The sequence below is a fragment of the Alosa pseudoharengus genome, unplaced genomic scaffold (assembly GCF_046254945.1).
Source record: "Alosa pseudoharengus isolate Yale_2024_CS ecotype anadromous, Long Island Sound unplaced genomic scaffold, YU_APseudo_1.1 YU_APseudo_1.1_scf_11, whole genome shotgun sequence".
Taxonomy (NCBI): Eukaryota; Metazoa; Chordata; class Actinopteri; order Clupeiformes; family Clupeidae; genus Alosa; species Alosa pseudoharengus.
The window spans coordinates 2,369,105-2,395,427 of record NW_027468576.1 but is presented as its reverse complement, the minus strand read 5'-3'; the positions used below and the strand labels follow the sequence as shown (position 1 = coordinate 2,395,427).

At 38.2% G+C, this 26,323-nt stretch overlaps 1 protein-coding gene across 3 annotated transcripts in view; it reads right to left on the bottom strand.

Moving 5' to 3' along the window:
- Positions 1–272: 272 nt before the first annotated feature.
- The window catches only part of afmid (arylformamidase), a 77,640-nt gene continuing 51,589 nt past the window's right edge, over positions 273–26,323 (bottom strand). For 2 of the 3 annotated variants that reach the window (XM_076277749.1, XM_076277750.1), the window contains 4 exons: positions 25,769–25,847; positions 12,254–12,389; positions 10,220–10,324; positions 273–772 (listed from right to left, as the gene is read on the bottom strand). In XM_076277749.1, the coding sequence (XP_076133864.1) occupies positions 743–772; positions 10,220–10,324; positions 12,254–12,389; positions 25,769–25,847 (350 nt within the window). In that variant the 3' untranslated portion in view covers positions 273–742. The remainder of the gene's footprint in view (positions 773–10,219; positions 10,325–12,253; positions 12,390–25,768; positions 25,848–26,323) is intronic. The other variant, XM_076277751.1, reaches the window with a different exon arrangement.

Below are 26,323 nucleotides of genomic sequence, written 5' to 3'. Positions count from 1 at the left end.
TTAATATGTAGTGTTTAATAAATAATTGTTAAATGTACAGAGTCTGTAGTGTATCGCACAAACAAGACGCCAACACCCACACCCCCCCACCGACACCGGTCGGACGGCAACCGATACAAGACACCTCCCCCCCGACTTACCACCTTGATGAACACATTTCCTGCGGGAAACCCTGTGTATGTGCATAATTTGTTACTCTTGTTACTTCAGAACATGGCAAATTGATGTGTAATTTGGCAAAAGAACATTTATTTCAAATCATGGGACAATAATGAAGTGATAAAAAGGTTCTCATTTAATGGGGAATGGGAAATTCAGCATTTTAAATTGAGTAGCTGATTCACAGATTCATCTGGGACAACTGAATTTTAACTGAATTTCCTATGTACCTAGCATACTTTTTTCTTATGAGCCATTTTCCATCTATACATTTATATTAATTCATTTAGCTGACACTGTTGTCCAAAGTGACTTACATATGTCAACTATATTACAAAGGATTACATTCAAGCTACTGTATATTCCAGCTAACCACCGCCCCCATAATCTATAAATCTATAAATATCCAAAGGGCCCTTTGTCTGTAAGTTGAACGTTTATTATCAAACTGTATCATTATCAAAGTAAGTTTATTATCAAAATGTAATCATACTTAAAGGCATTATTCTATTTTATTATGATCAGAAGCACTGAGAAAGTGGACTCGGCTGTAATTTAGTGTCTTGGTTGCTTGTAAGTGACTTCAGTCTTTTCCCATCATCTTTAGAAGAAGCTGAAAGAGAAGGACACAGTTAATATACTGAATGCTTAGCAGTGTTGAAATACTGCATCTTTTGTCATGCACATTACACAGTACATTTATGTATTTGTTTTACCTAATAAACGGTGAACTTCTGTTTTGTTTTAGACAATGTTAACTGCTCCCTGAGTTCCTGACATAACATTAAACTTTACCAAAGGTTACCAAAAAGTGATCAATGAACTATGACTAGTGGAAGACTGCCAGATGGTGCAGTTTAGACCGTGTGAAACCCCTTGTGCATAGTAGCATACTCTTGCCGAGAACTTATACTCAAGTTGTCACCTTGTGACACATGATGTGACATTGATGATTTATTGTAGTGTCAATCATTGCCTGGAGCCTTTCTCGCCAGAATCAGAGGCCCGAGTGACCCATTTATTTGGTGGTCTTCCACCAGTCGTAGAAACTACTGTAAGCAGCGTTATACTTCCTTGTCACCAGCCTGCCAGATGGCACAGTTTAGACTGTGTGGAAGAGTTAAGCCCAAGCAGTCATGAGGGCCCAAACAAATGTACTTTTTTTCTTTAGTATAGTAATTTTATTTCATTTTATTTTAGTAATAGTATAAATAAATATACAACCCCAAAACAGAAAAAGTTGGGACATTGTGTAAAATGTGAATAAAACTAGAATGTAATAATCTGCAAATCTCTTAACCTCATATTTAGTTGCAAAAAGGACACAGACAACATATCAAATGTTGAAAATGACAAATTTGACTATTTCATGGAAAACATATGTTAATTTCGAATTTGATACCAGCAACATGTTTCAAAAAAGTTGGGACGGGGTAACAAAATGCTGGAAAAGTTGTAATGTAATGATAAAGAAAACAAAAGGAAGAATGTTTCACAACTAATTAGGGTAAGTGGCAACACGATTGGGTATGAAAAAGAGCATCCCAGAGAGGCAGGGTCTCTTAGAAGTAAAGATGTAGGGGTATTCATCACTCTGTAAACTTGTGTGCACAAATGATGAAACAATGTAATTTTAATGCTTCTTAACATGAAATTGTGACGTATTTGGGGAGTTAATCCTCTACAGGAGATAATATTATTAAAACATCCAGAGAAATCTTGCTAACAAGGGAAAGAGCTGACAAACAAATTGGATGTCTTTTGAGGTCTTTTGGACCTCAGATGGCACTGCATCAATACCAGACCTGTTTCCAGACCGGTCATTGTATGGGCTTAGGAAAACCTCTGATAACCATTGTCTATGTGCACAGTTTGATACAAGTCAAAAACCGCAGCCAAAATTGTAACAGCTAAAATTGTATTGAGACATGATACAGAAAATATCACCCTCGGGCCTGAGCTTGTTTAAAATGGACTGAGGTAACTTGGAAAGAGGAGACGGCCTATCCAAGTATCCAACCTATCCAACTTGTTTTAGTGCTCAGTTCGAAACCCAACATCTATGACTGTGTGGAGAAGCATTAATGCCTACAGCATGGGCATCTTGCACATTTGGCAAAGCACAATCAATTCTGAATAATGTATACAGGTTTTGAGCAACATATACTGCCATCCAGGCAACGTCTTTTTCAGGGACGACCTTGAATATTTCAGGAAAACAATGGCAAAAGGAATTCTGCACAAATTTAAATAGAGGAAGTGTCCAGGTGCTAAGAGCCTGTCTGCAGTCCAGATTTATCAAATTAGGTGCATAATGGAATGAAAAACATGACTAAGAATACCCCATACTGTTCAGCAACAGAAATCCTATATCGGGGAGTAATGGGACAACATTTTATTCCAAAACTGTAGCAAACGGTCTCCTCAGTTTATAAACTCTGGTTATTTACAGAATTTTGTTAAATGAAGAGGTGAAGCTGCACAGTGGTAAACATGCTCCCGTCCCAACTTTTTTTGAAATATGTTGCTGGCATCAAATTCAAAATTAACAAATAGTTTCCATGAAATAGTCCAAATTTTAATTTTCAACATTTTATATGTTGTCTATGTCCTTTTTGCTGTTAAATATGGATTTACGATAATTGTATATTATCACATTCTGTTTTTATTTGCATTTTACACAACGTCCCAACTTTTTCTGTTTTGGGGTTGTAATAAAACAAGGGAAATTAAATATAGATAGATAGATAGATAGACAGATAGATAGAGATACTTTATGGATCCCCAAGGGGAAATTCAAGGTCTCAGTAGCATACAGACATCACACACAACATGCACTTACAGCAGAAAAAGTAATATACATATAAGACAACTCCACTGTACAATAGAGACAGTAGAAGATAAACATTACCGTATTTTCCGGACTATAAGTCACACTTTTTTTCATAGTTTGGCAGGTCCTGCAACTTATAGTCAGGTGCGACTTATATATGAAAAAAATATATAATTGAACATGTTTTTAAATGTTAATTTATATTAATTGACATGAACCCTACATGCCTAAATCCTCAAATTATGGCCGGGATTCTATTTATAGCCGGGCCTCAGATTCGGACAAATAAAAGCCAGTATAATTTTGTTTCAATTTAACTCATAAAAAAACTCTTCTTAATCATTTATATTGTTGGTTGGTTTAATATTGTTGCCAATAAAAAAAAATTGTACTACACCATGAGTCTCCAACACCTTGCTATCAAGCTACCAGTCACACGCAGCCCCTTTCTGAGCTAGAGGCTGAAGCAATAACCTACATTTGAACACCATTGCTGCTGCCAGGCATCAGCCTACGAATTTTTATAAAAAAGTAAATCATGCATAATTTTAAAAATAACTAAATTTAGGCTATCTTAGACCTCTTTGGCTATACGGAATAAGGTTTCCCTTGCATCACAGTACACGTTCCATAAATTAATGAAAATGCAATAAGCGGATGGAAATCCCGACACTCTTTTTATATATGAAACTTAATAGTGAACCATTAAATACCCCACAGATTTCAGTGGTCATCAGTCCCGATATTTAGCAGTATAATCAAACAGTCCAAATGTAAATTAAATCTCAAATTGAACATCTGCTTTTGATAGCCTACCGCTCCAAACGAAAAGTATAGGCCTATGTCTCACAATAAAACGCAAGAAATAAAGGCCTATAGCTGACTCGAATTTGCTCCAAATAAAGGTGCTGTACTTTGCCCAGCCATAATTTGAGGATTTACGATAGTCTGTCCCCTAAACATTCCTCACCCAGACATGCATGAAAACATTTGAAAACAAAACTCACTGCCATGTAATATTTGATCGCTGTTTTGCTACTAATGATCTTTCACTTGAATACACACAGAAAGTGAAAGTAGGCCTACTATGCGCTCCGTGTCTGTAGCTGTCTGTTCACGTCTGCAATCGATTATAACGTTCCTCAAATGGAGAACACATCCATGTTCTCTCGCGTTATAGGCGGTCATGCTTCTGTGTTTGCAAAATTCCCGACGGTTCCTGATCGCTAAACGTTTGTTTTCCTTTCCCGTCGATAGCGGTTGATGTAGAAGCACCTATATAGGCTATAATTTAACTATTGAATTTTAGCTAAATTTTCATGTATGTCAGCAGCCTTCGGCTTGCCTCTTGCCACTATTCACTCCTTTGTCTTCAACATTCCCTGTAGAATTCTCAATATTTTGGGCCTCAATGTGTAACAGTTACATAGTCTGTCTGTTCTTAGTCTTGGATTTTGTGAAATAAATTTCTAAATATCACCTGCTTGCTGCAGCTTCGGTCTGCACGTCCTTTTAAAACCGCATCTTTTTCTCTCTCTCTCGAGCATTTAATCTGCTGCCGGCTTGTCTCCACATCGTCCAAAATGCTTGATTGCATTGCATTCTCCACATTTTTAGCTAAATCTTCATGTACCACATCAGTAGGGCTGTAACGATACACCAACCTCACGATTCGGTTTGTATCACGTTTTTGACCCACGGTTCGATATGAATCTCGATCCTGATCCTGATATAAAAATATTTTTCTGAATGACTGATATTTATGACAGCACACTTTATGCAGATTAGCCTATAGCCTAGGCCTACTATTTTTTATTATAACTCTACCTCTTTAATTCAGCTGTCTGGTTGAAGCCTGGAAATATTGTAAACAAAGTAGCATAGTTGGCTAGCTTAGCCGATCATAGTCTACTGATTGGACTGTTCAGTTTCCCCATGTGTGTTTAAGTTTCAAGGTAATACTTGTTCTCCTTGGGACAGGCCCTTTTGGGAAACGTTGGTATTGAAATGATCAGTGAACTTCAATGCAAGAGTTTTAAACAAATATGTGCAGCATGCTAATGATGCTAAGCGGATTTAATAGTAATTTAGCTAGTCGTTTTCTATACGTCCTTGCTTTCACGATTGCGAATGTTTTATTTAAGTCGCGCGTGTTCATTGAGCAGGAGAGAGAGAGAGGGAGAGAGCGGGGCAAGGAGAGGGGGTTTACTACTGTTTGGTAAAGTTGCACACATAGTCTACAATGAAAGCAAGGAGAGGTATGAAATTATTATTTATTTATTTATGTTTTTGGACAACGTAGGCTACCGATAAGTAAAGCGGGAGATGTGGGTTGCTTTTGCGGCCGCGTAAGCTGCAAAGCACTGCGTGAAACAGAAAGGGTGTGTCGCGATTCAGCCTTTTCACACCGCGACACAGTATCGTGGATATGAATGTCGCGATTTCGGTTTCGAATCGTATATCGTTACAGCCCTACACATCAGCATTTTTGTTCAGTGAATCTTTTGTAAATTGCTTTACAAATACCGTCGGGCCTATATAGGCCTATTGCCTGGCTTGCCTCAGCTTCGGTCACGTCCTTTTAAAACCGTCTTTTTCTCTATCGTGAGCATTTAATCTGCTGCCAGCACCACATTGCCCAAAATGCTTGATTGCATTCTCCACATTTTTAGCTACATTTTCATGCATCATATCAGCATTTTTGTTCAGTGAATCTTTTGTAAATTGCTTTACAATTACCGTCGGGCCTATAGGCCTATCGCCTGGCTTGCTTTGGTCATGTCTAAAACTGCATCTTTTTCTCTATCGTGAGCATTTAATCTGCTGCCAGCACCACATTGCCTAAAATGCTTGATTGCATTCTCCACATTTTTAGCTACATTTTCATGCATCATATCAGCATTTTTGTTCAGTGAATCTTTTGTAAATTGCTTTACAATTACCGTCGGGCCTATAGGCCTATCGCCTGGCTTGCTTTGGTCATGTCTAAAACTGCATCTTTTTCTCTCTCATGAGCATTTAATCTGCTGCCAGCTTGTGACTCCACATCGCCCAAAATGCTTGATTGCATTGTATTCTCCACATTTTAGATACATTTTGGTGTACCACATGGCCTCCTCTTGGCTGCCTTCACTCCTTCGTCTTCATCTTTTTGGCCTCAATAATCCAGTTACATAGTCTCTGTTTTTGGTTTTGGATTTTGTGAAATACATTTCTAAATAAATGCAACTTATAGTCTGGTGCGACTTATATATGTTTTTTTCCTGTTCATGACGCATTTTTTGACTGATGCGACTTATACTCAGGAGCGACTTATAGTCCGGAAAATACGGTAAAGTATTGAGTATAAGGTATCAAGCATCAAGTACGGCCACAGTACAGGAGGGAGGGAGGGGGTTGTGCAAATGTGCTAATATAGCATGTAAACAGACCATGCAGAGAAGTCGATCTCTCCTCTACCCTTAAGTGAAGCGCTGAACAGTTCAATGGCCCTGGGGACAAATGACTTCCTCAGTCTATCAGTTGTGCATGACATTGAGTGAAGTCTCCAGCTGATCAGGCTTTTCTGCTTTACAATAGTGCTATGGAGTGGATGACATTCATTGTCCAAGATGCTGATCAGTTTGTTCAGGGTCCTTTTGTCTGATATTGAAGTGATGCACTCCAGTTCGGCTCCCACAACAAATTGTAAAATAATATGTAAAAAGCATAAATAAAAGCTATAAAACACACAGTGCAATTAAGATACTATAATCCGACTAAGAGAAAGCCACAGTTTTGTCTTTTTTGTTTTAAAACAGGTAGCAGTTGGAACATTTTCCATCAGTACTCTATAAACATTTAATATCCGCTGGTTGGTTCTGACAGTGGGTTCTTTGTGTACATTTTCTTTTGAAATCTGAGAGGTCTTGAGGAAGGTGATTTTAAAACAAGTAACAGTACTTTTAAATCAATTGTAAAAGTTGCAGGGACTTGAGTACTGGGGTGATTTTGTGAGAACTCTAAGTGTTTTGTATGACTTGAAGTTGTTTGGTAAAGTAGTAACTCCAATTCTTTCGTCCCTTTTGCCAAATATAATTACTCCCGTCTGATCTCTTCCAATTGATCTGATTGTTCTTTATCTTTTGTCCAAGTGGTCCAGTAACACTAAAACCGAGGTTTTGCCTTCATCAGTATTAAAACGTATGTTGTTTAAAACCTTGATCAGGGCTGTGATTGCACAAAACCTGACCTGAAAATGGTCAAAACAGCGGTTTTATGTCAGAAAGGCAGTTATAACTGTAAACCAAGGCCATAGTCATGATGTCATGGGAGGGATCAAATCTGTGGTGGGGTCTGGGGGACCCCCCCAAAAAATTTAAATACATTTCCTGCCATGCAAAAATATTACTAAAAATCACAAACAAGTGGGGGCCGCAAGGGGGCCTCAGCAAGTTGGAAGGAAAAATAAAAGCAACAAATAATAATTTGTCACATATCTGAACATTATATTTTCCATGATAATGACTGTGAATAATAGTAGAGTGATAGCTCTCATATAGCAGAAAGCCCCAAATGCAATTTTTACACACTGTACAGTATGCTCCATCGTGAAGTGCTTGTGGCTAAAATAATTATTAGGATTAGCGTAATGTAAATGTGAACAGGTATGATAAGGGATCAGATTCCAAAAATAATTCCGTGGAAATGCACAGATTCCAGTTGCTGCTACTGGATTATACAGAATTACTGTATACAGAATTGCTGCTACAGAATTATTTTTGGAATCTGATCCCTTATCATACCTGTTCATTCGTACTCGTCGCTCGACTTATCGTGACTAAATTCAAGATGGCGGCGAACGATAAACTTCCTGAAGGTACTGTCTGTATAAATCGTCTTCTAAATAAACTACCAGGGCTTTTTCAAAGTTGTCAATGTCTCGTTTTAAATGTCAGGACCCTCGGAAGTCTACCAATAAAGTGTGGAGCTACTTTGAGCCTACTAAATGGTGGAAAACAGTGATTTATTTGCATGGCTAGACCGATGCCCGAGGCACCCCCATTGAAAACCTGTTGGTAGCATCGGCTAACTAGCGGCAGATTTCGGAGTGCAGGGGACAAGTCGAGATGAGCTATGAGACATAAGTTCACACTCGGTATCATGTTTCAACATACTTTAGGTCAATATTACACCGAACTTCTCCTTTAACCTCTATATTACACAGAATGCAATGGCTCTTTGACTAATTACCTAAGGAATATTTTAACTAAGGCTTAGACTCATAGGTTTGGACCTATAGCCTAATAAGATTTTGTATTTGGGGCCTATAGCAGCGAAGCTGCAGGACTTCATTGCGTTTCTTGGTTTTCTTATTATTTTACTTTCTTCTGGCATGGGAGTCTATGGCAGCCCATAGAACTGTCTGGTAAAAAGATGTAAAATTTGGCACATTGATTGGGGACAGTCCCATGATTTATTTCACCAAGTTTCATGCTAAAAAGACACTAAAACACTAAAAACTTTTCACAGGTTCTAAACTTGGTCCGATTTTCACGAAACTTGGCACAGATGATCTTTAGACAAAGCCTCACAAAAGATACCTATTGGCGTTTTGATATTCGAAAGCGTTAATTCAATACAACCAATCAAATTTGGTGGCAAAGCCGCCAAACAGGAAGTGAGCACATCTCAGCAAAGCTTTGATGTATTAAGTCCAAATTTGGTATAGGGACTTGGTACCTGATTGTGAGGACGCAGTAGGAAATTGCCATCATTTGGCCTCTATAGGGGGCGCTGCAATACAGGAAGTGATCTCATATCAGCAATATGGGGGGTGGACATTTTGTTCATATCTGAATACTGGGAGGGGACATGTCCACCAAATTGTCTGAAAGCGAACCAGGCATACACTCATGCCAAAAACAAGCTATTTTACACTACTGACAATGTTCAAAATACACTTTTCAAAGTTTGTTTTTGACGTGAGTGTATGCCCGCTTGTATGTTGTATATGTATGTTCGCTTTCACTGCGTTCTTGCTCAAAACTCCACCAATGTTTTTGCTTTCGGAACATTCCTTTAATGCACAAAAACCCTCAAATTTGGCATAATTAAAACAATTCTGCAAAGAAGAGAGGGCCAAAATTCCTCTGCGATGTAAACAACTTGTTTGAAACGTTTGCTGTTGGTGTAGCCATGGGTGGCTCAACCAGTTATTAGGTTTAGGGGGGCAATTACTTTTTCACATGGGTGATACAGGTTTTGAATAACTCATTATCTTCAACAAATGAAATGATAATTTAAAAGCTGCATTTTGTGTTATTCATCATTTGAGACAAGTGCGGGATCAAGCTGAGAGGGCAGATTTTTTAACTTCACAACTGTAAAAAAAGCACACAAGTATTATTGCTGATGATGTTTGATAAAAAATTGTATCTTGCCTTGCATATCTCAAAGGTATAAGAACAGAGCATTTCTTTGTGGATCTGGAGTTTATGTCTGTGCCATTTTCTTTCAATCTCCTTTAGCATTCTCTTTTAAGGAACTTAAAGGTGCTCTAAGTGATGCCACACATTTTTTAGGCTAAAACATTTTATGTCACTTACTGCTAACATCACCTAACCAACCGCTAGCTGTCGGTGTCCTGAATACACTGTAAAAAAACGTGATCTCTGTGGACAGCCCAGGCTCCAAAAACAGTAACAAAAACAACCTGGGCAAACCTAGCCCATAAAAACATAAACTGTTCCAGCAAATCACAGACAAGCATCTACTGTATGCGCGTTTAGGAGAGTTTCAATTGCACGGGAGCAGCACGGGAGGGAGGGGGAGGAAGAAGTGAACAGAAGTGACGTTACCCAGCATCTCTTAGAGCACCTTTAACAGTTGGATTTTGTAGTCGAGGTGCTTTCCGGTTTTCTCTGACTGTTTTAAAGTGGGGCTATATCGTCCAGTATGTACTCACAGGGTCTGAGAGAGTGCCTGCTCAAAAAGAGCACAGGTGTGATCATTGATCACTCGTTTTCCAACGTTTATGCATCGCAGTGTCAGGTGTTAAAATATGAATGAAAACACAGAAGTGATTGGATAGGGCCAGATCCTTGACGGCTGTTGCAATGGTGAGACCCCTTGTGATGACAAGGTCCAGGGTGTGGCCAAAGGATTGTGATGGCCCCTGTACATATTGGCTACGTCTACCGCCCTTGATTGCAGTGAATGAAAACATGCAATAATGGCTCTTCCCACCTGTGTTAGGTAGTAGTCTGAATCAACAAAATTTTCCATGATGTTGAAATGATCTGTGTTTGGGACATCTTCAAATGTGACTTTCATTCCCAAGGACTTCAAAGCCTGTAGAATTATTGAAGAAGAAAACATGTTATGCAGTTAATAAAGACAACCTCTTTTTCTTTTGCTTAATGACTTCACTGGGTAAATAAAACTTTGCTACAACAATAATTAGTGGGTTTGATCCAGCAAGACCACTATTGTTCTTCTTAAAGTGCGTATGTCAGGTTAAAAAACATTTTTGACAAATGAAGGGACATGAAGCAAGATAGTAGTGAGTAGTGATTTTTCTTGAAAAATCTACTTTAAATACAATAGAACAATATTTACAGTTATTTTTATAACTGAATTTATGAACATTCCAGGAAACATTCCAGACACAATGATGACCACATAAGAGGGAGTCCAGCAAAGTTGGTCAATTAAAACACATGGGATAACTTTTGACCTGTTCGATTTTAATAAATGAGGTACCGTTGGAATCCTTGGATGAGGCCGAGTTCCATGCCCCTGATCAAACCCACTCTTAATTCTAGTTATAGGCAACTGGTGCTATGACATGAAGGTCTTGATTTGCCAATACCACCCATTCGCTTATTTCATGTGGTGGCCATTTTTCAATGAAAACAAGGCTGAGGGGAGGAACAACGTCACCTGTAGCACCAACTGTAGTGACAGGGTTATAGTATGTTATTTGCACATGTTTAAAATGTAAAATTAGTATTTTAAAGACCTCTAAATGCAAAAGTGTGAAACAGCACTTGTTCCCTTAACATGGTAGGAAAAAGTGCTGAATGCAGTTATGAATGCAATCCAATGACAGACAGCCTTGAGCTTGATCGTGAATGATGTTGAAAAATGGGCTGAGGAGAAATTTTATATAATGCAGTTCAAATGAAAGGGTACAACAACAGGATAGAGGAGTAGCCGACATCAGTGATATCAAAGGTAAGTTAACAATTTTTGGTGTACTAGCTCAGCAAACATCAAAATGATAACATGATGTTAGCAGCTTACTTTTGTCATAAATAAAATTTCCGTTTCTAATTTGTGGTAAACCATAACTATATATAAATATAACCATAGAGACTGTAGTCCTTGGAAAAAGGTTTGGAGAAAAACTCACTTGTGTTTTCCGTGATCTGAAATTAGTATTAGTATTAATGTATAATGTCTAATACGACCTGTTATGAAGGTAAGCTAATCTCTATGTTGATCTCAATCACAAATATTTAGGAAGACTGATTTTGATATGCCAGTGCATTCATTGACTCTAGATGTTAACCCACCCTAGCTACCAAGATAGTGAGATGACATTACCTTACCTTATTGATATGATATGATGTTGATTTTTTTTTTTTAAGTATATTTTTTCTGCCTTTTTTCTGCCTTTAATTGACAGGACAGTAGACAATGACAGGAAGCGAGTGGGAGAGAGAGTCAGGGTGGGATCCGGAAAGGACCACGGGGCGGGAATCGAACCCGGGTCGCCGGCGTACGGTGCAGGTGCCCCAGCCAGTTGTGCCGGGGCCATGATATTGATTTTACATCCAAATCATTTTGGTTGAAATTGAAATCTCAATGGCAGATAGGCACTGAATCAGTATTACTATATCGGCAAAACCCAAAAATCTTGAGATGATGTGCATAGTTACAGCTTATATTTTATGCTGCTACTAAAGTTAACTATAGAGTGGAACAAATGGAACTTGTGAGGAAAACTATGACTTGAGAGGGAAAAATAGATTCAAGAGGGAGAAAATAAAAGTTTGAGCATAATATGATGACAATGCACATGGTTATTTTGTGTGTGCTTGTATGTTTCACAGTTGCACTTGTGAGTGGGATATTTACACATGTGAGATGTTAAAATTCTCAATTCACATTTTTCATAGACCAAATGGTCAAGTCAAACTGGTGAAACCACTGTAGATATGTATTAATAGCTAGCCAGCAATATTTTGAATATTTTGAAATTTCCACTCTTCTTACATTGAAGTAGTCTTCTGACTGTCTCCGGAACTCTGGGGAATCGTTCTGTGCAACAGCAACCACAATTTCTGAAGTAGCAGAGGAGACTTTAAGCTGCTGAAGAAGCTGTATAGGGCTGTTATGCAAGGCTATCTCCCTATGTAAAAAAAGATGAGAGTTAATCAAAAACACATCTCAAAAGTAAACATATATTTAACTATACGTAACATACTGTAACTACGCTAAACATAATTGGGCACAGTGAAAAAAGATAAAGCAGCTGTGGATGGCTTAACACTTTGAGTGCCAAAAAGGCAATATTGCGTTTTTAGCTTTTTTTTAAAATACGAAAATAGACACTCTAACACATTATGTGCGATTTTGGGAACTCTATGATGAATAGAACTGAAATAGATGACGATAGAAAACTCATGAAAACGCACGATCTGGACATTTTATCATAAGTCTGCTTTTGATGATTGCCGCTTTGGGTCAAATCAGTGACACATGCACGTCAGCTCAAGAAGCAGCACCAGGTCTCGCTAGGGCACTTCCCGGAAACTTTACAGGCAGCATTTCTCAGGTCAAACAGCGCATATTTCATAAAAGATCTCCATTTCTATAAAAAAATTCAGATTTTGATGAAAACTAGCCACTGTTTAGCTTGGGATTTCTCAGGAACAGAGGCACGTAGGCACTGAGAGCTTAAAAAGTCTCACCTTTCAAACGAGTCATAGTATGTGTATGTGCCCAACAAAAATCGTCAACAATGATCTAGATTGTTGACACTCTGGGCCAAAGCTTCCGAAAACAGCGCAGCATTCCAAATGTTAAGAGTATGTCCATGAGAGGACCAGGCAGGGGTGATACATGCTACGTCACCGATTTTGATGAAACTTGGCCAGTTTGAAGGGTCCACCTAAAAACTCAAAAAGCCAAAATTTGGGTCTTTCGTCCACACGTAAACAGTGTTTTAGCCCACACAGATATTTTTTTTTAAACCCTTCTAAAGAGAATGCTGGTTTACTTGGATCTGTGTGGACATCCAAAACGGATATTTTTACAAACAAGAACATGATGGTTACTTTGGGTATTGAGTGTTTATATATATATATAATATATATATAATGCTAATGGAGCAATGCCAAGCTAGATTAACATTTTCCCATGGTAAAACCATTTATCACATGAAAAATAACAATTTTATTATCATGTGATAATAACAACGGAGTGTCTATTTACACCCCTGGTACGAATAGCCTTGGCCACACAGCTGAGCTATTCACACCCTGTGACATAACAACAAAAAGACGTTGCTCACGTGCACAAAAAACATGGTGGACATTCGTTTTTTCGTCAGCAGAAAGTGAAGAAGAGAAGATATCTGTTCAAATTAAGTTTTAGATTGAACAGTTGTGTTTTATTTTCAGAATCTTCGTTCAGTGAACACATACAACCGTCAGTTTGTTAGTTAACAGGAATTTTCTGAATACGACGCTGAGGTCTATAATCTATAAGTTTACCTGCAAACACTTCTCTAATTGTGGAAGTAGACAGTGCAGAGGTCACAGACATGGTTTAGTACATGGGAGACCGGGGTTCAATTCCCGCATGATGCGTTTTGGCAGAGTGAGTGCACACGTGTACCAACTCTCTGTAGAGAAGGTGTGCAATTTGAACAAGAAATCAGTTCTCAAACTGAAGTTTTCATTGCAACAATTAGCTAGTTCACGCACCAGGGTGTAAATAGCATACATTACTATACACACCAGGGTACAAATAGCATCCACTTCTAACTATACATTGATGCAAACAGCATACCTTATTCAGAGTGTCTATTACACAGCTGAGCTATTCACATCCTGTGACATAACAACACAAACCTGTTGCTCATTTTTTTTTTTTTTACATTGTGTGATCAATATGCCAGAGTAAATGCACGGGGGTGCAAATAGCATACACTAGTAATGGGCATAATTAATCGACGATCGATAGTTGATCATTAAGAATTTCGTCGATGACGTTAATTTGTTGTCGTTGACATTATACCACCCAGGGACGATATTTGATGCTTTAGGCTACGCAGTTACCTACGAGTTTCCGTTTTGATTTATGAAGAGTTCACGGTGAAGTGTGGCGTGGGACTATTATATCGTTAAAAACGAAAACATTGGTTCACTGCAAACACTGCAATGTAATAATTGCCTACCACTATCAGTGCACGAGCAATAGAAGACATTGTTTCGATTTAACTCAATGAAATAAGAGCTCTTAATATTTTATATTGTTGGTTGGTTGGTTTTGTTGTCAATGAAAAGTCGTTCTACACCATGGGTCTCCATGGGTATTTTAGTATATTCTTTATCTTCTACTGTCCTTATTGCTTAGTTGTGTTTTTTATATTATATACTTTTAATTACTTTTTTTCTGCTGTTAGTAAATGTTGTGTGTGATGTCTGTATGCTACTGAGACCTTGAATTTCCCCTTGGGGATCAATAAAGTATCTATCTATCTATCTATCTATCTATCTATCCAACACGTCGCTCTCAAACTCAGTCGCTTGCCGCCCCCTTCTGAGCTTGCAGGCTGAAGCAGTATGCCTAGGCTACTAGGCCTACTACATTTAAACACAGTTGTTGCTGCGACTGAAGGCATTCCAGCCTACGAATTTAATAAAGTAAATCAATGTAGGCTACTTGGCTACGCAATAAGATTTCCATTACAGCACAGCGCACGTTTTGAATGAATGAAAGCGGCTGCCTTGTCTCGCAATAAACAGCGGGTGAAAATCTCGACTCTTTCAACTACATGAAATGTAATAGTGAGCCATCAAATACCTCCCAGATTTCAGTGCTCATCAGTCCCAACATTGAGTAATATAATCAAACTGTCCAAAAGTAAATTAAATCCCAAACCAAACGGAAAATCTTCTGCTTTTGATAGCGGTATGCGCTCCAAACAAAACGCATGACTCACATTAAAACGCACGTAGAAATAAAGGCCTGCTCAAAATAGTCTACAAATAAAGCCCTGTTCCCCAAATAAAGCAAAGTAAATAAAAGACCCCGGCCATAATTTGAGGATTTACGGCAGTTTTTAAAGCTTTGGCTTGGCATTGTTAAATAGCCTAATTAATTGGCTAATCTCTCACCCTCTTTCTCGACTCCGTGCCTTGGATAGTTTTGAGTTACATTTTGACAAAACCTGTCAGATCTAAGCAGTATTATGTTTTTGGTTAAGTTATTGTTTAACATGATTCTTTTTAATAATGTATTATTTTGGAACAAACGAGGGTCTCTGTTTAATCTGAACGCCGGCTTGCATTCCGCTGCTTTAGAGCACCGCAGTGCAGCGCTTAATATCTTCAAGTTTAGCCTAACCAAACGTCCAGTTTAACTGCCACAAGTTATTTTTCTTGTGATAAAATTTAAATATTAAATAAATAAATTTTAATAGGCCTAGAAATATTAATGATTAATCAATAGTTGATCGTTAATTCTCCCGACGATTGACTAAGAAAATTTAATCGAATGCCCATCCCTAGCATACACTGATATTTGTACCAGACGGGGAGGATTGACTGAAGAATGTGTAGGTATTTGTGGGTGCCCACATCAAGGGCTTATGGTTGGTCTGGTTACAGTATGTTGCTGATTGGATCAGAAACTGTGGGAGCAAAGAAGAGGAATAACCAAAAACGTTGGTGGTACTTCTTGGTGCCCTCATTAAGGGTTGGTGTTTTGTTTGTTGTATAGTTGCTGATGGGAACATAAATAACCACAGCTAGAAAGATGATTAACTGAAGAATTTGTTGGTATTTGTGGGTGCCCACATCAAGGGATTGCTATGTTGCTGATCGGATCATAAATGGCCACAGCAAAGAAGACAAATTACCAAAATATGTGTCGGTATTGGTTGGTAGACAACCTATCATGAGTGTGGAGGGAGCTGGGTCTGAGATGCCAGATAGCACTGTTGAGCCTTCTGGAGGTCTGGAGGAAGTGAATGTTGGTACCACATTTGAAAAAACATCCCTACAGGCATTTATGATATATAATTTTCTCAAGAATGCAAGGTCCTTGACCTCGACCTTTGACCACCAAATTCGAATATTTGTATCACATATGAAATTATGTCAGGGATTTTTAGGTTTATTCACCACAATGGGATATACATAAGATCACAGTGATCTTGACCTTTGGCTACCATAATCTTACAAGTTATGCTTTGAATCCAAATTGAATCCTAATAAAAAGTCAGAGCATTTTTCTTTTGATTTATAAAGTCCACAGATGGCCCTTTCATGTGCAGAAAGAATTTTGGAAAAAGGAGGTTGCTCATCAGATATATTCAGGTCTGAATATTTCTATTTTTTGGGTATTCGCCAAAAGGCATGTGACACAGTTCATACGTGCAGTCCTGGACTGACACCAGTCACACCTTACGCCTTGTAACTCCAGTCACACCTTACGCCTTGTAACTCCCTTACGTGGCCGAAAGTTCTAGCCTGACGTAGCCATACTCAATTCTAGTCAGAATATGAGTCTGATACTGCTCCATTGGGATGTAATTATGGGGTGTGTTACAGGGGGGGAATGCCTCTGCACTCAATTGGATAGCCCTAACTTAACTTACCGTGAGATGTAGGAAAAACACACGAACCATCCTTCTACTCCACAAATGGCTTAACATTGTTTTCTGGTCTTTTGTAAAAGTTATTGTGCCGTCAATATCTCCTACAACACTCATTAGCGAAATCTAAGAGATACGTAGTAGGGAAAAAACCTACTACCTAACCTAAAACCTAACTATTAGGAAAAAACGGATAGCCTATATCCCCTCCGTTTTTAAAAATAATTCTGTTGAACACTGATATGCTACAAACATGTTATAAACAGCTGGGAAAGGCTATCGCAAATCCCTCGAACAGGTGGTCAATCAGAGATTTCAAACGAACGAGGGAACAACATGTCACAATGCAACACGCTGTTTTGCCTTGATGAAAGTGAAACCATGAGTTTTTCCACATCTCAACTTTGGCCAAAGTTTTCAGAAATAATAGTTTTCAGTGATAAAACCTCATTGAAATAATATGCATTTTCCATATGGGCTCTTAGAAGCCATCTGTCTTCTTCTAGCCACAGCGGTTTTGTTGCAAACATAATCAACCTAAGCATGCTCAGATGACATGATAGACGAGGAGCTGTTGCTCCACAACGGAGCAATGCCAGACCGAACTTCCCGACCTCAAATGTTGTGGGCGGGACTAAGTTTGGCTGGCACCCAGGCTACGACCGTTCTTATTTCGTTACAAAAGTAACGATGACCAATCGTCTAATATCTCAGCTGTCCAATGACTGATTTTATTTATGAAATCTTCCCTGTAATGTTGACAACATAAGCTTCACATTCATCCGAGGCACCATTGAGAGCATCCTCTCCAGCTGTATCGCTGTGTGGGGCGGAAGCTGCACTGAATACAACAGGAAAGCCCTGCAGAGCATAGTGAACACAGCTGGAAGGATTATTGGTGCTTCACTCCCCTCCCTGAAGGACATTTACACCACCCACCTCACCCGCAAGGCGACTAAAATTGTGAGTAATGCAAGTCACCCCGCTCACAATCTGTTTGATCTACTGCCCTCTGGGAAGAGGTACAGAAGCCTGCGCTCCCGCACCACCAGACTCAGCAACAGCTTCATACACCAGGCTGTTAGGATGCTGAACCCTCTCCTCCCTCCACCCTCAGCTACATAACATCCTAGACTTTGGACCCACAATGGCTGTCTTGCACTACTCCACTTTTACACTTGTACACTTTGCAACTTGTTGTTGTTGTCCTGTTGTCCTGAAAACACAACACTTCTGCTGCTCTTACATAACTTGCACCACTATATGCTACTTTCTTACTTAGGTCAAACAGAACTACCTCAGCCATTGCACTACACATTATATTGACTGTCTATGACTGTATATTTGCACTATTATATTGACTGTCTATGCACAATTTCAACCCAATTTTGCTGCTCTTATTTCTTCATTGTATGTGCCTTCTTATTTACTTTTTTGTTTTTGTTTACTTGAATGTCATGTTTGTCTGTGGACTTAATTGGTAAAATATGTCTTGTCTTCACTGTGGGATAGTGAGAAACGTAATTTCGATCTCTTTCTGGCGCATGTGAAGAAATTGACAATAAAGCAGACTTTCACTTTGACTTCAATTTGATATGATTGGTTAAGGGGTTTATGGTGCCAAATATTTTGGATACTCGAAAAAATATTTTCACTTCAGTCAGTACATTTGACGTGGACAGCCGGATGCCACCTGCACTTAGTTGGAGTTTACCTCGATTGGAAACCACACAGCTGGATAAACTGAGGTAATATTATCAATTTGCTTGTTAGGTAAGCATTATATTAGCAAGTCAGTATAGCATTCCAAAGCTGAATAAATCAATGGGCGCCGCATTTCTAAGTTGCACTAATTCTCTGACATGAAATAAGTTGAGCGATATTTTTACTCCTCTCAATATGTAGTTGTAGAAAACAAGATGTGAAATCACAGATTCTGTCAGAAATGTCATTAATGCATTTCAGCACCTTTAGTTACTAGGTGAAATGTAATCTGTCTTTATCTTGATGCCAGCCAGGCAATCAGATTTAGCTAGCTAAATATTTGAGTTACTCAGAATGCTTCAATAGTTTAGGCTACCTCTTCTTTTGTGTGTATGTGCATACACGCACATAGTTTTGTGATTTTATTTTGTAAATTTATAAAGGTATTTGTATGATTTTGCTGTTGTTTCAGGTGGAGGATGACAAGACCTACACAGACCTTCTTGCAAGCCTGAAGAGGTAGTTGACTGCTGATGAGCTTGTGCTCACAATGCTGAAGACCATGCGGGGATGGAGGAAGAAGGTATAGATTAAGGTGGCGTGCATAGGGTGGTGCAGACTTCCACTAAAACACTGTGTGAAATAGACTTGTTATTATGGTTGGGTATCGTTTGGGTTTTATCCAATACCGGTGCTAAATCGATACTTTTAAAACGGTGCCGGTGCCGAAACGGTGCCTGAACCGGTACTTTGTTTTTAAAATGTTTTAAATTAAAATGGTCTAAAGCATGAATTGCTTTTTTTATTATTGATAAGACCAATTTGAACATGAAATTGAACTGTTATATTTAATTTACTATCAATATCTCATTGCTCCTATTAATAATACATTTAAATGTTAAAACAGCTTGCCATGCATGCACACACAATGGTAGGCTAAAGCTCTGCTTTCTAGTTTATCCAGTGTAGGCGGTTTGCCATAAGGTATGTTAAAACTGCTTTCCATAAAACTGCCAGGTCATGGACAACGGCATTTGCAAGCAAGCTAATCTAACAGGGACTCTACTTTCCAGTTAATTCAGTGTGTTCCAAAATGCTTCAAGAAATTTCATGTCTTAACCCATAACACGCAATAGTTTTGAACATGTTAGGCTACATGTCGGTGTTGAAGTGTTTAGATTCCCAGCGCTAGCCTAGTAGGCATTTTAACAGCAACTATGGCTATGCGGTAACACCAGTCAGCTGAGTTTAATTAGCGATAACGTACGGAGATGGTTTCGTAGCCTCTTTGACAGCTCAGTGACATCAGGTATGTAACCTACATATTTATGTTTTTGCCAGCTAACTTTTAACATGATCTTCAAATTCATTGTGATGCTATATGGGCCTCATGCACATGAAAGATTCATATCATGCCATTATGTTGTTTAGAACACACCGTGAAATACAGTTTTCACCTTACAACTTTGCTGATAACATTTCAAATCAATCAGTGTGTATATGTGTGTATGTGTTTATTCTCCACAGGCTTGTTCTATGTAATCCACTTTCAAATGTTCAGAACACATTGATTTTTGAGTGATGTTGAAGTTGACTGCATTCCTACTTTTCATAAATAATAATACATTTATTAGTTGTATCTGTTGAATCAAATGTATTGTATGTCTCTATTCGGAAATGGTCTTCAATAAATAAGTTGTGGAAGTATACTTACTTCCTGTATTACTGGTAAGGTATGTTTTTTTTAAATGTCATTCTTATTGACTGAAGCATTTGCTTATAATAAATTGTTTATTCTTATAGACCAAATAAATCTAAACCATTGTATCTGACTTAATTATTAGTTTTAATTAGGGCTGTCAATCGATTAAAAAAAATAATCTAATTAATTACATACTCCGTGATTAATTAATCTAAATTAATCGCATATATAATTTTTGCTGTGAAAGTATTTTAAATATTTAAATTCAAATGAATCATTGAATAATCAGCATTAGTGACATTAAAGTTCAAAAAATCTTTTATTATTATTTTCACTGTTCAAATAATTGCCATAATAATCTATGATATGACCTAATATGCTGAGGAAATAAATTCAAACGTGATTTGGGAAGAAGTTTTTTTTTCACATACAAGGCATTTCAGGCCACAGACATGGATTTAGGGTGGGACGCTAAGGACTAGTCCTAATCAATATTTTAAGATGACAAAATTGTCCCAACCAATATTTTAGCGAACTCATTTGTGCTGCACAGCCAGCACAACATGATTTGCTGAAAAACAGAGGGGGAGGGGCTATCTGACATGCACGCTACACGCACGGAGAGTGTCAAAGCACAGGTTACTGGCAGTCAAGCGAGCTGGTGTGTGTCAACGACAATGGTAAGTTAGGGCTGTCTGCCAATCCCATAAAATGCCAGAGTAAAACGTGATATTCCCTTTGCCCTTCAGCATACATGTTTGCCCCTTTTTGTGGTTTGTAGATCAGCTATGCCACCAAAAAATACGAAGCTTTTTCATTATTCAGTCTAGGCAAAATAGCCATACAAACTGGCAACTGGTAACCAGGCTTTCAAATGCAGATTTTACTGTGTAAAATAGCATTAGCTGTTAGGATATTACCCAGGATATTGTCACAGCTAAACCTAGCTTCTGTAATCTTCCAACCAAAGTTAGGAGTCATGTTGAATAGGCTAAGGGTGTGCCGCACGGACAGTCGCATATAGGCACAGAATAGAAGTCACCATCACTGACTGTTAGGCTAATTGGGCTACCAATCTTGCAGTCGCAATAAACAATGGATCCGAGACATTTTCCTGTTCCTATATTCTGTTTATGTAGGCTAATGTATTTGTAAATATAGCCTGCACAATGCAAATAAATAAAAGATAAACTGTTGCATTTCCATATACCGTATTTTCCGGACTATAAGTCGCTCCTGAGTACAAGTCGCATTAGTCCAAAAATGCGTCATGAACAGGAAAAAAACATATATAAGTCGCACCGGACTATAAGTCGTATTTAGAAATGTATTTCACAAAATCCAAAACCAAAAACAGACTATGTAACTGGATTATTGAGGCCAAAAAGATTAATGTTAATGAAGACGAAGGAGTGAAGGCAGCCAAGAGGAGGGCAGGAAGGTCATTGCAAAGCAAAAGATTCACTGAAAGAAAATACCATGTGGTACACCAAAATGTATCTAAAATGTGGAGAATACAATGCAATCAAGCATTTTGGGCAATGTGGAGTCACAGGCTGGCAGCAGATTAAATGCTCACAAGAGAGAAAAAGATGCAGTTTTAGACGTGACTGAAGCAAGCCAGGCGATAGGCCTATAGGCCCGACGGTAATTGTAAAGCAATTTACAAAAGATTCACTGAACAAAAATGCTGATATGATGCATGAAAATTTTGCTAAAAATGTGGAGAATGCAATGCAATCAAGCATTTTGGGCGATGTGGAGTCACAAGCTGGCAGCAGATTAAATGCTCGAGAAAGAAAAATATGCGGTTTTAAAAGGACGTGCAGACCGAAGCTGCAGCAAGCAGGTGATATTTAGAAATTTATTTCACAAAATCCAAGACTAAGAACAGACAGACTATGTAACTGAACACATTGAGGCCAAAAATATTTTTTTTTGCAATCAAGCATTTTGGACGATATAGCGTATTGGCACAAGCTGGCAGCAGAACAAATGCTCGCCGAGAGAGCGAGAGAAAAAAAGATGCCCATTTAAAACCAGGGCCTAAATTTCAGCGCGGGATTGCGCATAAATTATTACTAAGTATTGAGCATACTAATAAAAGTCCCGCAACGCTAGCCATCATAATGCGAGAAATACCCACACATTTTACAGCGCTGTCTGACGTTAATCTAATAATGAAGCGGCCTGAAAGCGGACCAACTCTGACTTCAATTGAACCCCGTGCAGAGACACACACACGCGCGCGCGCGCAGGACCACTTTGGGGGTGCCTCTCTCTCTTTGCTCTCTCTCTCTCTCAGCAGGATTTGTCACCGCTAAAGTCAAATTATTATAGCCTATTACGTGCTTCTACATCAACCGCTATCGACAGGAAAGGAAAACAAACGTTTAACGATCAGGAACCGCAAACACAGAAGCATGACAGCCTATAATATAACGCGAGAGAACATGGATGTGTTCTCCATTTGAGGAACGTTATAATCGATTGCGGACGTGAACAGACAGCTACAGACACGGAGCGCATAGTAGGCCTACTTTCACTTTCTGTGCGTATTCACGTGAAAGATAATTAGTAGCAAAACAGCGATCAAATATTACATGGCAGTGAGTTTTGTTTTCAAATATTTTCATGCATGTCCAGATAACGGGTGAGGAATGTTTAGGGGACAGACTATCGTGAATCCTGAATTTAAAGCACAGCACCTTTATTTGGACCATGGCTTGTAGCCTATTCGAGTCAGCTATAGGCCTTCATTTCTTGCGTTTTACTGTGAGACATAGGCCTATACTTTTCGTTTGGAGCAGCATACCGGTAGGCTATCAATGTCATTGGGTCACTATTAAGTTTCATGAAAGAGTGTCGGGATGTCCATCTGCTTATTGCGAGATAAGGCATCCGCTTTCATTCATTCATTCATTCATGGAACGTGTTGTGTGCTGCAAGGGAAACCTTATTCCGTATAGCCAAAGAGGTCTAAGATAGCCTAAATTTAGTTATTTTTTAAATTATGCATGATTTACTTTTTTATAAAATTCGTAGGCTGATGCCTGGCAGCAACAATTGTGTTTAAATGTAGGTTAACCTGGGGCTGCGTGCTACTGGTAGCTTGAGAGCAATGTGTTGTGTAGGACAATGACTTCGTTGGCAACAATATTAAACCAACCAACAATATAAATTATTAAGAAGAGCTATTTTATGAGTTAAATTGAAACAAAATTATACTGGCTTTTATTTGTCCGAATCTGAGGCCCAGCTATAAATAGAATCCCGGCAGTAATTTGAGGATTTAAGTATGCACGTGTGTTTCACGACTTGTGCATTTGAGAGCGCTCTCTCAAGGCTGTAGACGATAATGTTTCATGGAGGGTTCATGTCAGTTAATATAAATTAACATTTAAAAACATGTTCAATTATATAATTTTTTTCATATATAAGTCGCACCTGACTATAAGTCGCAGGACCAGCCAAACTATGAAAAAAAGTGCGACTTATAGTCCGGAAAATACGGTAGAAATGAACATTGCGAGACACTTCTCTTCTATGATCTCATCCCAGAAAAAAAATCTTTGACTTGTTAGTTTTTTGAACATTTATTTTATCTAAATGACATTGCAAACATGATTAATTGAATCCACATATCCTTGCACTTGCAAAACTATTTTTCACTAGCCTAAAACCGTGAGACTGAAAGCTAATTGCGTTGCATTCCTCTTAAAGTGACAAGCACTCAATTAGATTTACACACCACAAGTGATGATATTAAAGACAAGTGTAGCCTAATCATTTAAATATCAATATGATGTATTCAAATTACTAAATATGTTTAACTATTAGTAATCATGCAGATCATAAAATACTATAACAAATTAACAATATAAGTTTATAGTTTATATGAATTCCAAAATATGACAACCATCACTTTCTATGTGTGTGTGTGTGGAGGGTCAATTAAATTCTATGATTGCCACTGATGTGAATGATCTCACAAATCACACAAACCAAATAAAAAAAATTAAAAATCGCAATAGTATCGAAATCGAGATTCTTCCCTTGCTATTGAAACAATAATGTTGGTATTGTGACAACAGGAGTTGTGAATGTGTCCCCACCAAAGCTGAGACCAAACCTACGCCCTTGGCCACAGATATAACCTAGGGGACATAATGAAAATAAATTAACACTCCCCTCAATGTCAACACTTATTTCTTTGCATTGATGTGCGACTTATTGAGTTGATGAACTCATGCAAATTCCTTGCTGCAGACATTGCAGAGGACTTTATTTTCAACACTTTATTTTTTATCAACACCATCAGGTCGTTTTTTAAAACTAAATGTTCCAACCAATGATCCAGCCAGCATGATTTCTTCTCTCTCCTTCATTTTACAGTCTAATTTTTACTGACTAGAAGGTCATACGGAATCGATTAATCTGCACAATTTTTTTTAATCAGTTATTTTTTCTCAAATTAATTAATCAAAATTAATCAGTTATTTTGACAGCCCTAGTTTTTATAGAGAGAAATATGATGAAAATTCATTTTTATGTGGATGAAATTAAATTTTGACAAATTTCGGATATACATTTGGAGAGGATTTTCAAAGACCGTTCATTACTATATCAACATTACCATATGTATTTTACATCATTTCATAGAACTGATCGTTCTGATTACAATGGTATGTCCCATTGATGGTATGTATTATACTTAAAGGAACCGTATGTAGGATTTTTAGCCAAAACTGGTACTACAATCACTTTCAAAATACTGTAGAGCGGTGTACACCGCAGATGTGGTAACTAGAGCAGAGCTGGCAACCCAGATGCCGAAACACTACTGACTTTGTGATTACTAGATAGGTGGAGGGTGGCGGATCAGGCTAAAACACAAATATGTAAACATCAACATCAGTTGAGGGCTGCAACTTCACTTTTTTAAATGACGATATCCTGGCCGGACTACTGTTGTCATTGATTTGTTTGAAATGTTCAGAGTATTTGAAATTAGCATGATTTCCTAATGTCTAGTGACAAATCAGGGCCATTTTATGATTAATTGAATTACATTTCTTACATACGGTTCTTTTAAGAAATAAGGTTTTTTGTATGAGGAGGTCATCCAGCACCAAAAATGTACTGTAATGTTCGGCACAGCACTAACTTTGGATGCAGCTTTGATGGCATGGATTGTTACTTTTCTGTGTTTAAATCTGACAGCAGGAGGGATGTCAATATTTTATGCAATTTTGGGCCATTTTTTGAGGTTTTTTGGCCTAAAACAAGGAGGGGGTCCTAACTCCCCCTGGGTTGTTTCAAATTGTGTACTATTTTGGCTTTTTGAGTTTTTAGGTGGACCCTTCAAACTGGCCAAGTTTCATCAAAATCGGTGACGTAGCATGTACCACCCCCGCCTGGTCCTCTCATGGACATGCTCTTAATGGCTCAATGAGAGCTGCTGCCAAAGAATCTCTGGAGCTAAATTGATTCTTACTTGGTCATCTTGAGTGGCTCATTCACAGATGTGGAGATGATTGGTACAATATCATAAATCCCACTCACAAGGAATGCACCTGCAAATAAGCAGTGACACTTTATTAATAAAAGACAGGGAAAGACAGGCCTATATTGTGGCTAGTTTCTAAGATTTGGGTTGGAGAGGTTTTTGGGATAGCCTATGTGTTATGGAATTATATAAGTGAATTACAGTAAATGTAATTGTAACTCTTTCCAGTTACTGAGAAAAATAAACTCAATTATATCACAGTTACTAATCAAAAGGTTGGTGATTACAAAGGAAATATATTCAATCATATTATTCTCTGTAAAAAGCTTTAAAGCGTATGAGTAGAATGTAACATTCATTCTGTTACTTTGCATCTTTCTGCTATCTAAATACACTCCATTCGTGACAGCATGTTGTGCTCAAATTTTGAGTGTTGGTTTTGATTGGTTCTCTTGTTTGAATTTTGTACCTTAAAATCAGTTAGCACAGGACACGATACAGGGCCTTGTTACAGTGCCCCCCTCATCCCCCCGTACTGTACAT